Here is a 12,207-nt window from a genome sequence, read left to right as displayed (position 1 = left end):
GCCTTCTGGGCACCACTGGTTGGAACTCCCAATGGAGCCAGCTCAAAGGGAGGGAGGAGCCTTGTACAAGCTGTTACCACACACACACACACACACACACCATGGCCTGCAAGGAGCATGGAGGTTAGCGTAGATAAGTGCTAGGCTGATTTAGCTGTATCCCTGAGCATACACCTGCAGGGGGCGGGGCCAGTGGACAAAGGTAGGGGTGAGTCTTCCGCCTTGCCCTTGGGCCCGAGGCAGCAGACCCAGGGAATGGAGCCATGGCAGCCTTGAATGAAGGGTGCGATGGCAGCAGGGATCAGAACTGCTCCTAGATAGAAGGTTCTCCAGGCCCTGTAAAAACCTTTGAGCCCCACCAGCCAAGATGGCTCCGCCCCTCTGTGCTTCAGGCCCCGCCCCCTGCACCAGGCTGGGTGCCTTGCAATCTTCTTGCAGCCTCTTTCACTGGGCCCAGGGTGCCCCAGCCCCCCCCCCATCCCTGCGGTCTGCCGGGAGGAAGCGGCCCCCCTCCCCCACTGTGACTCTGCGCTTCCTGCCCCGGCCAGGGGCGGGAGGAGACATTTCCCGTTCACACCAAAGTTTCCCTGGCGGCGCCCAGACCTGGGCTCAGCCACTGCCCCTCTTGCCCATGGAACCAGCTCTGGGGCCTGGCGTCCAGGTAACCAGTGAGGTGGGTAGAGGTTCCTGGGAAAGGGCAAGCCTTAGGCTGGGACATCCGCCTGTAGGAGATGTATGTGGGCCCAGCTGCCTGCCTGTCCAGTGTGCACATGGCACCCTGGGAACTACAGTCAAGGAATGCTTCCTAGAGACAGTGGCTGCCAAGCTGGGAGAAGGTGGCAGGAGAGAATCCAGCCCAAGGCTTTGGGTCAGGGGACAGTTGGTATGTGGGACTCCTTCAGCCCCAGCAGCATGGTGGGCCATAGCCACACCCACTGAAGTCTCTCCCTAGCCTGGTGAGGTCTGCCTGCTCATAAGGGGTTAGGAGGGTAGGAGCAGAGACTGGGCAGCTGAGAGAAGCAGAGGGGCCTGCTAGGGCGGTCAGTGTGGACTGCAGCCCTCTGATGCTGACTGCCCAACTTCCTGTCCTCCTTCCTTACTCCCTTTCTCCACCCCACCCCACCCCACCCCACCCCATGTCTGCCTCCATCCCCTTGTCTCTCCCCTGTGCACTGTACCCCTTGTTTCCCCGCCATGCCCCAAACCCCTGTGTCTGCAGAAGGACCTGGCCTACCTGCAGCAGTGGCTGAAGGCCTTCGTGGGTGCGTTTGAGAAGAGCATCTCCCTGTCCTCCCTGGAGCCACGAAGGTGAGGCTGGACCTGCGTGGTGGGCAGGGACATGCAGGGGTTCTTGGCCCCCTGGTGACTCCCCCTCTTTGTAGGCCAGAGGAGGCAGGTGCCGAGGTGCCGCTGCTTCCGCTAGATGCGCTGCACGTGCTGGCCGAGCAGCTGGACCAGGGGGACCTGGAGCAAGCCCTGCTGCTACTGAAGCTCTTCATCCTCCTCTGCAGGTGGCCGCTGCTGCCTGTGCCCAGCGGGCAGGGCCTCCCTGCTGCTGTGGGCCAGAGGGAGGGGGCGGGCCGCATTATGTAACCTGTGCCGTCGTTCACTCCCCAGGAACCTGGAGAATGTAGAGGCAGGCTGGGGCCAGGTGCTGGTGCCCCGAGTGCTAGCCCTGTTGGCAGCACTGGTGGCTGAGGTGAGGTGGGCTCTACCTGGGGTGGCAGGGGCAGGGGGTACAGTGCAAGCTAACTCCCCTCCCTCTCCCCACCTTGCAGCTGAAAGGGACCCCACCACCCCAGGAGAGCCGTGGGACCCAGCTGGAGAACGTGGCCCTCCATGCCCTGCTCCTTTGTGAGGGCCTCTTTGACCCCTACCAGACCTTGAGGCGTCAGCACAGTGGGTGAGACCCTGCAGAGGCTGGGGGAAGAGAGGGGATTAGGTCGTGGCCAGGGGCGGAGGTGAGACTGAGCCTGTGTGCAGGCTGGTGGCAGATACCTGAGAACAGGGAGGCCAGGTTCATGGCTGGAAGTCCTGGCCTCACTCCCAGCCTGTGCCCACCTTTCTCCATCCTCCCACCCCCACCCCAGGGAAGTCATCAGCTCCAAGGAGAAGAGTAAATACAAGTTCCCTCCTGCAGCTTTGCCCTGTGAATTCAGCACCTTCTTCCAAGGTCAGGCACTGCCTCTGCCCCCTTGGCCCCTCCTGGCCCTGCCTGTACCCCTGAGTCCCTTCCTGTAGTTCCCGATGATCACAGTGTTGGCCGGGAACTGCTCGCCCTTGGCCATACACAGGGCTAGGCGAGCCACGGCTGTTTGAGGGGGGCTTCCAAAGGCCAAGGAGGAGTCTGGGGCAGAGAAGAGAAAGGAGGGGTGAAAGGAGGGACTTCTTTCCTGGGCTGGAGTGAGGGCTTCCTATCAGGTGGGGGTGTGGGATCCACCTGCCTGCCTGGACTTCTTGGGCCCTCCCAGCCACTTGTACCCTGTTGTGATCTGGACTACCCTGTTGCAATCCCCTTGTCCCTGGGGCCTCCGCCCAGCCTCCACTCCTCTTAGAACCACTTTGCTAGCTGTCCCCACCTCCTGCTACCTCACTGCCCGAGAGCTGATGCTGGGGACACCTGTGGCCACCTGCTCTTCCTGATGGCCCTGCTCTGGTTGGAAGGGAGCTGTCCAGGATGTTAGATGCACAGAGGATGGGACGTGGCCTGGACAGGGGCAGGCAAAGCTGTGGGAAGGAGTGGCTGTTGGGATAGTAGGTACCTGTGGTGTGGGGGCAGCAGCTCCAGGAGGGGAGGCATCCCCCAGGAGCTCTCTGCCTTTGAGCACTCTTAAAACAAACCAAATTTTGTTCTCAGCACTGTCATCCCTTGGCAGTGGCCTGATGCCCTCAGGATCAAATCCTGCTCCTCCCACTCACTCTCTGCTCCAGCCTCTTTGCTATTTTCTCCCACTCACAGTCTTTGCCTGCTGTGTCCTCCCCCTTCCCAGGGCCATCTCACCACCCCCCCCCCCAGCATTCTACCCCATGAGACCCAGGGTTGGTCCCTTCTGTTCTCAGGGTTTCAAGGGTTTCAGTCTCTGTCTGGGCATCCTGTCCAGCTTTGCTGGAGCAGGGCCAGGTGGGCCTCCCACATACAAGGCTGTGAAAGCCCCTAGAAGCCCCAGGCGGGGGCACTGCTAGGGGTGGGGGAGGGGTATGGTATATAAAGCAGGGTCGCTAGAGCAGGGCACGGGAAGCTCCAACTGTCACAGGACAGGGGCAACAGATTTGCATCTGAGAAACTAAACCCTGGGTCACTGTGGGGACGTGGAGGAGGCCCTGTGCTCACTCTGGGGCCCCCGCTTCTGGGCCCAAGGATCTGGGTGCTGGCTAGGCTCTCAGGGCAGGACCAATTCCCTCTTAAGCCCCCCAGATAGGAGCTGAGTCCCTCTCAGCACCCCTAGTCAGGAGCTATGGCATCTTAGTCCTCCAGGGAGAACCAGGTCTTCGTCCTCAGACTGGGTCTCTTACTTGGCCCAGCTCTGCTTCCCCCACCCCAGGATGCCCACCTCTATGCAGTCCCTTGAGCCCACAGCCCTGCCACCCTGATGACGTTGCCCTGCCCACCCCCACCCAGAGAGCCTGCAGGATGCAGACCGATGGCCTCCCACTCTGCTGCTGCGACTCATCCACCTCTTTAGTGCCATCCTGGCAGGAGGAAAGGTAGGCTGGGAGGTGAGCCTGCAAGCCAGAGGGTGGCCATCTCAGGATCTGTCTGCTGGGTGACCCCTTGCCCCCACCCATCTCTGCCCACACCTGCAGGAGAACGGGCAGATGGCCGTGAGCTCCGGCTCCGTGCAGGGCCTGCTGGGTGTGGTGCAGAGCTGCGGCCGTGGATCAGCCCAGGACCCTTGCCTATTGTCACTGGCACTGGAGGCACTGGTGGGTGCCGTCCATGTCCTGCACGCCAGCCGCGCTCCACCCCGTGGGCCTGAGCTCCGTGCCCTACTGGAGGGCTACTTCCGTGTCCTTAATGCTGATTGGCCGGCTGCTCCGAGCTCAGGCCCTGAAGAGGCCCCTGTCGCCCTGCGGGTCAGCATGCTTGGTGCGTATAGGCTCCCAGGATTTGGGGAGGAGAAGCGAGAAGGCAAGACCCATGTGATGATGGAACGGCTGGACTGGGCAGCATGGGGAAGAAGTGTTAAGGCTGCCTGGAGGAGATGAGGCAGGGCCTGAACTGACCCTTTCACAGATGCCATCCCCCTGATGCTGGCATGTGAGGACCGCCCAGTGCTGCAGGCCACCTTCCTTAGCAACAACTGCTTTGAACACCTCATGCGCCTCATCCAGAACAGCAAGGTGGGTGGGGCCCAGGCTGGGGGGAGGGGCCCAGGCTGGAACCTAGAGTGAGTAATGGTGCCTACATGTACCCTGGTCCATTCATTGCTGGACAGACATGGCCACTGCCTGTAGTTCAGAGGGAGAGCCTGAGGCTTGGTTAAGGGCCTGTCCCTGTGGGTCCTCTGTGGGGCTGGACCTGAGGCTCATGTGGCTGTGTGCTCCAGAAGAGGGGTGTTCTACAGGAAGAGCTCTGCTCTGGCCCCAAGTGCAGGGGCTAGAGGAAGGTGCAGCTGCTGTTGGATGCAGTGCCTGCTCCTGCTCACTCATCCACCCCACACCAGTGCCCTGCTAGTCCCTGGTGCTTGGCAGGGACACTGCCTAGGTCTCAGGGTGTACACTTCCCTCTGGGGCATAGCCCTGACACCCGCCCCCAGTCGTTCTCTAACCCCTCCCTCTCCCGTCTTCCTCTTCTCTCTCCGTTGCCTCAACCCTGTGTCCACAGCTGTACTTGCAGGCCCGGGCACCCCCTGAGGGGGACAGTGACCTGGCTACCTGGTTACTGACTGAGCCCGATGTCCAGAAGGTACCACCCTGGGGCTGACCAGCTCAGACACCCATCCCTTGGGGTACTCCCCCATTGGGGCTCCCTCTCTGAGCCTTTCTTGCACTGTAGCAGGGGGATGAGCCTAGCCACAAGGGTGGGCTGCCAAGCTGTCTCACTTGCCTTCCAAGTCCCCGTCCCCTGGAGCAGGGCAGGAGGTAGTCTACGCCCTGCCTCTGCTCCTACTGGGGGCTGGGATTTGGCTTGTGCTGAACTGGAGGGAACCTTCGAAACCAACCACCCAGCCCCATTTCCCAGAAGGGGAAAGAGCAGCCTGGATTGGTTAGGAGCACTCACGGAGGAGGTGATGTCTTTCCAATAGTCCTTGTGCCCATCTCACTAAGCGGGTCCCTGGGAGCCCCTAGACACTCAGGATGTGCTCCCTGCTGCACCTGCCTGGGTGCTGCAGGAACCCACAGGGTATCTGTTGAGGGGGCACTCTTTTGTCTATTTAGTTTTTAAAGATTGTATTTATTTATTTGAAAGGCAGAGTTAGAGAGAGAGAGAGAGGGAGAGACAGAGAGAGATAGATCTTCCATTCACTGGTTCACTCTCCAAATGGCTGCAACAGCCAGGGCCGGGCCAGGCTGATGCCAGGCACCAGGAGCTTCCATATCTCTTATATGAGTGCAGGGGCCCAAGCACTTGGGTCATCTTTGGCTGCTTTCCCAGGCAGAGAGTTGGATCAGAAATGGAGCAGCCTAGACTTAAACCTGTGCCCATATGCCATGCCGGCATCGCAGGCAGTAGCTTAGCCTGCTATACCACAATGCCGGCCCTGAGAAGCACCCTTTTAGACAGCTCAGCACCTGGACCCCAGCCTCCAGAGCCTTTCCCCTGGCATTGTCTTTAGGAGGCAGCCCCATGTATCCGTTGCACGTGGTCCTTTGATGAGAGCCTGCAGATCTGTTTGTCTACTAAGCAGGCAGAGCAAGGCAGTGCCCCTTGGTTTGAGAGATGAGAAGACTGAAACTGGAGAGGGAAGGAAGGTTGCTGCAGGTCACCTGGCAAGGTGGGCAGCGCTGGGACCAAGGGCCTCAGAGAACCCAAATAGGGCCTGGCACCTGCTGACAAATTCACTAAACCCTCCTACTCCCTCACCCTCTGAGAGGGACAGGGCAGGTGAGCAGCATATTCTGGCTCTCAGGCTCGGCCAGGCTGTCTCAGTGTCCCCACCTGGATTTAGGCGGACAGGGGGCAAGGTTGGACTCAAAGGTCTCGAAGGTTCTTCTGGTTCTAACATCTTATGGTTGATTATCCCTAAATTCCCTGAAACCCTGTCAATCATCCTGGGTGATGGGGCACTTGCTGGCCTGCCTGCACGTGTGTGTCTAGCTTGGTGGGAATGGTTGGGGGCTGGGCCCCTAAATCCACTAGAGGAGGGGGGGTGCGGGAATAGTGTCCATTGTTAATCTGTCCCAGCCCTCCCACCCTTGGTTTGGTCTCAGGCCTCTGTCAGAATGGGTCTTACCGAGTTGCTTGGAGAGGGCCCTGGATTCAAGGTAGGGTCACAGCAGCTGGCGACAAGACTGGGTTACTGATCCAGCATGTGCTTTGATTGCACACTGCTACCAGCTGCAACACCCTGGCACCTGCCTCTGCTGACTGCCCCTCCCCACCCAAGGTGCTGGACCAGGACACAGACACCATCGCAGTGCATGTGGTCAGAGTGCTGACCTGCATCATGAGTGGCTCCCCCTCAGCCAAGGTGAGGATGCTGTACTCTGGCTGCTGGAGGGGTATGGGGTAGAGTTAAATTGACCACGTGCTCCCAAATCTGGACTGACTGGAGCAAGGTGAGTGGGCTGGGGTGGTGACCACTCTGCCCTCCGGGGTATGGCATGGCATGCAGGGCAGGCGTGGACATCACTGTCCAGGAAGTTGTATATCCTGGGTCAGGGGTGGGTGGGGAAGATCCTTGTGGGTTGACCACATCCCTGCTAGCTCTGTGATGCAGACACAGAACCAGGCAGGGTAGCGAGCTCTGGAAGATGATGCCCTCCTGAGTGTCCATGAGGTGTGGGTTTGCCCTGGGGCCCATGTGTATGCTCACTTCTTGCCCATACTCTACTACACAGGAGGTGTTTAAGGAACGCATCGGCTACCCTCACCTTCATGAAGTTCTGCAGAGCCATGGTCCACCCACCCATCGGCTGTTGCAAGAGCTGCTCGATATGGTGAGGGTGGGGGCTTGGGCCAGGGTACTAGAGGCAGCCAGGACTGAACCAGGGCTTCCACTGAGGGTGAGCTGTCCACCCCCAGAGAACTATGTTGACCATGGCCAGTATGCAGTGTGACCTATGGCCTGGCCACGTATGTCCTTGTTGCTGGGCCGAGGGTGCTGCTGCATGTTTGTAAGTCCCTGAATTGTCCTGGTGAGCTGCAGCTGGGCATCGGGCCCACCGAGGCCTGGAGGTTAGTGATGCCAAAGGGCGGTGATTAATGCTGGTCATTGGTGCGCCTCTGATTTTACTAAGCCTGCAGCACAGCATGGGGTGGCTTTCCCATGCTGTAGGAAAGTAAATCAAGACATCGCAGTGTTGGTGGGGTGGCAGGGTCCACCTTGGACTGTCACAGTCTCTCTGTCCACAGGCGGTGGAGGGGGACCACAGCTTATGCCCGCCTCCACCTATCCGCAATGAGCAGCCTGTGTTGGTGCTGATGCAGTGGCTGCCAGCACTGCCCACTGCCGAGCTGCGGCTCTTCCTAGCTCAGCGCCTCCGGTGGCTCTGTGACAGTTGCCCTGCCAGCCGTGCCACCTGTGTGCAGGCAGGCCTGGTGGGCTGCCTGTTGGAGACACTCAGCACAGGGGCAGCCTTGGGGCCCCGCTGCCAGGAACAGCTGTTGGCACTGCTGCAAGCACTGGGCTGCGTGTCACTAAGACCCTTGGAGCTTCGTCGTCTGCTATGCCCCCCGCCAGGGCTGGACCCAGGGCAGGACGGAACTGAGGTGGGGAAGGCCCGACATGCAGGGGCTGTCATCCGCGCACTCTCGGGCATGGCCCGGCATCAAGGTCCTCCTCGTGCCTTGCGTTACTTTGACCTCACACCCAGCATGGCAGGCATCATGGTGCCCCCTGTGCAGCGATGGCCAGGGCCCGGCTTCACTTTTCATGCCTGGCTCTGTCTGCACCCCACGGATGCAGCACTTGCCTTGGCTCCTACCCGGCCACACCAGCGAAAGCAGCTGTACAGGTGGGTGACTGCTGGGGCCAGAGACCAGCTGCCAGGGTGAGTGGGAACAGCACACGTAACTGGCTCGCCTGCCCCCAGCTTCTTTACCAGCAGCGGCTCAGGGTTTGAGGCCTTCTTCACGGTGGCTGGGACCCTGGTGGTAGCTGTGTGCACGCGGAAGGAGTACTTGACCATGAGCCTGCCCGAAGTGACCTTCGCCGACTCTGCCTGGGTGAGCCTCCCTCCTTGTGTGGCCTGGTGGAGAGGGGGCGCCAAGTCCCAGCTATGGCCTGATGTGCTGGCTTCTGTTCTAGCACTGTGTAGCCATTGTCCATGTGCCTGGGCGCCGGCCCTTCAGCCAGAACCTGGTCCATGTCTACAAGGATGGCCATCTGGTCCGGACAGCACCCCTTCGCTGTCCCTCCCTCAGTGAGGTGTGCTGGGGATTGGAGGAGGCCATGGCTTGGTGGGGGGATGTGGAACACAGTGGACTCGGTGGGGCTTGGGGTCCCTGTCGTCCCCTGCCTGCCCCTCCCCCCACCAGGCCTCCAACTTCAGCCTGTAGTCCTTGCAACCTGGGGAGGAGGGTAAGGGGTAGTCACTCCGAGGCACTGGATGGAGGTGGAGCCCAGGCTTTGCTGTGACCTGACCATGCCCCAATGCCGGCTCCACAGCCTTTCTCTTCCTGCTGCATCGGCTCTGCTGGGCACCGCACAACAACCACCACCACGGGACCGCCCATGCCACCAGGCCCCACTGCCTTGGAGCATACTCACCCTGCCCTCACCCGCTCCCAGTCAGTGCCAGCCTCCACAGGTCTCGGCTGGGGGTCCGGGCTGGTGGCCCCCCTGCAGGAGGGCAGCATCAGCTCCACCCTTGCAGGCACCCAGGACACCCGGTGGGGCAGCCCCACCTCTCTGGAGGGCGAGCTGGGGGCCGTGGCCATCTTCCATGAAGCCCTGCAGGCAGCGGCCCTGCGGACCCTGTGCGCCCTGGGTATGCAGCACCGTGCGCCTTGCCATAGCCCTAACCCCTGCCCCAGACCCAGGGGCCGGGACTTGGAAAGTGCCCGGCCAGAAGAGGGGTCCTCGGGGGGATCCTGTGCTCTGGGCAGGCAGGGGAGAGGCAGGCTCTAGATGGGGTTTGGCTGGAGGCCCAGTGAGATCTGAAGCTCCTGCCCACCTCCAGGGCCCAACGAGACGGCGCCCTTCAAGCCCGAGGGTGAACTGCACGAGCTGGGCACGAAGCTGCTGCTTCATTATTCACCTCAGGTATTTGGGGCTGGGGGTGGTTGGCTCTGCCATGCTCCACTCCCACCTTCTGTCTGGCACCCTCCTCCTCCTGACCTTGCTGCCTGCTCTTACTTCTTCCCCCAGGCCTGTAAGAACAATATCTGTCTGGACCTATCCCCTGGCCATGGGCTGGATGGTCGCCTGACGGGCCACAGGGTAGAGACCTGGGATGTTAAGGTGAGTGTGTATGTGTGTGCTGTGTGGGCAGGAAACAGGAGCAGGGCCCCGTGAGTGTGTGGGGCAGGCTGGGGAGTGGCACTGTGCCCTGAGAGGTTTGTGGAGACCAAATGGAGAGGACCAAACTTCCCTGGACCCATGTGGCCAGGCTTGGGGAGTGGAGTGGGCGGGAAGCTGGCTGGGAGCCATGTCCTCACACCATCCCCCTCCTCCAGGATGTGGTAAACTGCGTGGGGGGCATGGGGGCTCTGCTGCCCCTGCTGGAGCAAGTGGCTGAACAGCCCCAGGAGGCTGAGGCAGGGCCAGCCGAAACGCATGACCTCGTGGGCCCCGAACTGACCTCCGGGCACAACACTCAGGGCCTGATCCTCCCCCTGGGCAAGTCTTCAGGTGAGAGTCCCGGAGCCTGGGTTGCAGGGAGTGAGTCCTGGTGTGGTGGCGGCTGGAGTGGTGCAGCTTCATGGCCACCGGCAGGCCCTTGACACAAATCCGTCCCCTTTCTGGTGACTGGCAGAGGAGCGGATGGAGAGGAACGCAGTGGCTGCCTTTCTGCTGATGCTGCGGAACTTCCTGCAGGGCCATGTCGTCAACCAGGAGAGCCTAGTGCAGTGCCAGGGGCCCGCCATCATTGGGGCCCTCCTGCGCAAGGTGAGTCTCATGGGATGGGTAGAGACTGGGTAGAGGGACAAAGAAGGGAGACACGGATGTATTGTTAATCATGGAGCACTTCCTGGCAGAGGTGCCAGAGGATCTGAAGAAAAGGGCCCCACAGGCTGGGGCAGGGGACCTGTACAGCAGGCCAGGAGCCACCGCAGGTTTCTGAACAGCGGGGCTGGTCCTGTTGGTATCCGTCATGCCTATGCTAGGAAGGGCAGAAGCTGAGAGGCTCCACAGCAGGTGGGTCAAACCTGACAGCTCATCCCAGCTCCTCCTCCCACCCCAGGTCCCTAGCTGGGCCATGGACATGAACGTGCTCATGTCTGCCCAGTTGCTAATGGAGCAGGTGGCAGCGGAGAACAGCGGGCCCCTCTTGTATGGGCTCTACCAGCATCTGCTCTTCAACTTTCACCTCTGGACCCTCAGTGACTTTGCTGTGCGCCTCGGTAGGAGTGGGCAGTGAGTGAGGGACCAGTCGTAGGGCAGGGTGGGGTGAGAAGTTCACAGCCCTGCTCTGAACGCCCTGAGGGGACAGAATCTGACCAGGACCCAACTCTACCCTGGGTGTCTGAAAGCAAACTGCCTCTGTCCTTTGGGTGCGGGGGGTGGCAGGGGCATGGCCTTGTCCTGGAGCACATGAAGGGGCCTAGCTTCCCTTGGTGGCCTGAGCCCGGTGCTGATGCCCACTCAGGCCACATCCAGTACATGTCCAGCATAGTCCGGGAGCACAGACAGAAGCTGCGGAGGAAGTATGGGGTCCAGTTCATCCTTGATGCTCTGCGCACTCACTACAGGTGAGGCTGGTGCACTCAGATGGGCAGCGGGGGTTGGGGGCAGACTGACACAGTGACCTTGGGAACAGGAAGTTGCATTACCCTGGTTCACTTGCCCCGCCCATTCATCCTCCCTGATCTCTACCCTCCATCTGGACCTGGCCCTGGCTGGATGTGCCTGCTGGATACACCAGCCCACGCCGGGAGCGCCCCCTTGCGGCTGATGACCTGCGCACAGTGCAGACTTCCCTCCTGGGCCTGGCGCGGGAGTTCCTGGTGCGGAACTTCTCTGCTGAAGACGTGCAGGTTGTGCTGAACTTTTTGGCAGCCACAAGTGATGATGGCCAGGTAGGCTGGAGGTTGGTGAGTCTGAGGCGGGGGTGTGGACCCTGTAGGAGGCCCAGCCCAGGATAAGACTTGGTGTCTGCAGGTGGTGGGTACGCTGGACCTGCTGCTGGCCCTGCTGCAGGGCTCCCCGGCACAGGAGTCCTTGGCTGTCTTCCTGTTGGAGCCGGGGAACCTCGAGGTGCTGCTGGCACTGCTGGTGCGGCCCAGATCGCTGCCTCTGCTGCCCGACCGAGTCTGCAAGGTACACCCAGCCCGTCCTCGGCTCTGGCATCCCATGTTCTGTGGCCCCTGCAAGTCTCGGGGTCCGCTGGCAAAGCTGTCTTCATAGGCCTCTGGATCCACACACCTGTGTGGTGACCCACCACCACCACAATAGGTCCTTCCTGGTGAGGACAGCCCCCAATGACCCTCCTGCAGATCCTGCGCAGACTGCAGCAGAACGAGCGGTTACCTGAACGATGCCGCCAGCGGCTCCGGCTGCGGGACTGTGGTCTCCAGGGTCTTGTCGCCTGCCTGCCCGAGGGGACCATCTCCCCCCAACTCTGCCAGGGCCTCTACAGGCTGATCCTGGGGGCAGGTACAACCTGGTTGGGGCCACAGGCAGGTCAGGTGGGGGGGTGACAGGTATCTAGGAAAAGACCAGGAAGGGAGGAGATGTCGGAGTAGGGGCCAGGATTGCACCCCATTCTATAAGGGCCAGTCCCTCAGGCCCCCTTTGGCCATTCCCCAGATTGTCTGAACCTCTCAGATCTGCTGGCTGTGGTACAACTGTCCTTCCAGGCTGACCTCAGCATCCGCCTGGACATCTGTCGCCAGGTGAGTGTGAGACAAAAACTTTGTAGGGAGGGGAACTGATGATTTCA

General features: G+C 61.0%; 1 protein-coding gene across 9 annotated transcripts in view; it reads left to right on the top strand.

The window, feature by feature from the left end:
- NBEAL2 (neurobeachin like 2) overlaps nucleotides 1-12,207 on the top strand; it is a 30,438-nt gene that overhangs the window by 8,199 nt on the left and 10,032 nt on the right. For 6 of the 9 annotated variants that reach the window (XM_051852501.2, XM_051852500.2, XM_008260544.4 and 3 more), the window contains 25 exons: nucleotides 1,220-1,308; nucleotides 1,383-1,511; nucleotides 1,618-1,699; nucleotides 1,779-1,903; nucleotides 2,091-2,173; nucleotides 3,620-3,705; nucleotides 3,805-4,087; nucleotides 4,235-4,341; nucleotides 4,826-4,906; nucleotides 6,549-6,632; nucleotides 7,003-7,101; nucleotides 7,517-8,118; nucleotides 8,197-8,329; nucleotides 8,412-8,531; nucleotides 8,772-9,093; nucleotides 9,286-9,368; nucleotides 9,474-9,566; nucleotides 9,782-9,956; nucleotides 10,081-10,214; nucleotides 10,510-10,669; nucleotides 10,915-11,017; nucleotides 11,191-11,344; nucleotides 11,427-11,585; nucleotides 11,762-11,921; nucleotides 12,075-12,160. In XM_051852501.2, coding sequence (XP_051708461.2) covers nucleotides 1,220-1,308; nucleotides 1,383-1,511; nucleotides 1,618-1,699; nucleotides 1,779-1,903; nucleotides 2,091-2,173; nucleotides 3,620-3,705; nucleotides 3,805-4,087; nucleotides 4,235-4,341; nucleotides 4,826-4,906; nucleotides 6,549-6,632; nucleotides 7,003-7,101; nucleotides 7,517-8,118; nucleotides 8,197-8,329; nucleotides 8,412-8,531; nucleotides 8,772-9,093; nucleotides 9,286-9,368; nucleotides 9,474-9,566; nucleotides 9,782-9,956; nucleotides 10,081-10,214; nucleotides 10,510-10,669; nucleotides 10,915-11,017; nucleotides 11,191-11,344; nucleotides 11,427-11,585; nucleotides 11,762-11,921; nucleotides 12,075-12,160 — 3,732 coding nt within the window. Of the gene's footprint in view, nucleotides 1-578; nucleotides 674-1,219; nucleotides 1,309-1,382; nucleotides 1,512-1,617; nucleotides 1,700-1,778; nucleotides 1,904-2,090; nucleotides 2,174-3,619; nucleotides 3,706-3,804; nucleotides 4,088-4,234; nucleotides 4,342-4,825; nucleotides 4,907-6,548; nucleotides 6,633-7,002; nucleotides 7,102-7,516; nucleotides 8,119-8,196; nucleotides 8,330-8,411; nucleotides 8,532-8,771; nucleotides 9,094-9,285; nucleotides 9,369-9,473; nucleotides 9,567-9,781; nucleotides 9,957-10,080; nucleotides 10,215-10,509; nucleotides 10,670-10,914; nucleotides 11,018-11,190; nucleotides 11,345-11,426; nucleotides 11,586-11,761; nucleotides 11,922-12,074; nucleotides 12,161-12,207 lie in introns of those variants that run through there. The other 3 variants (XM_051852505.2, XM_070050924.1, XM_051852502.2) reach the window with 3 other exon arrangements.

The sequence above is a fragment of the Oryctolagus cuniculus genome, chromosome 10, assembly GCF_964237555.1.
Source record: "Oryctolagus cuniculus chromosome 10, mOryCun1.1, whole genome shotgun sequence".
NCBI lineage: Eukaryota > Metazoa > Chordata > Mammalia > Lagomorpha > Leporidae > Oryctolagus > Oryctolagus cuniculus.
Note: the sequence above shows the minus strand (reverse complement) of the source record. Positions and strands in the feature narration are given on the sequence as shown.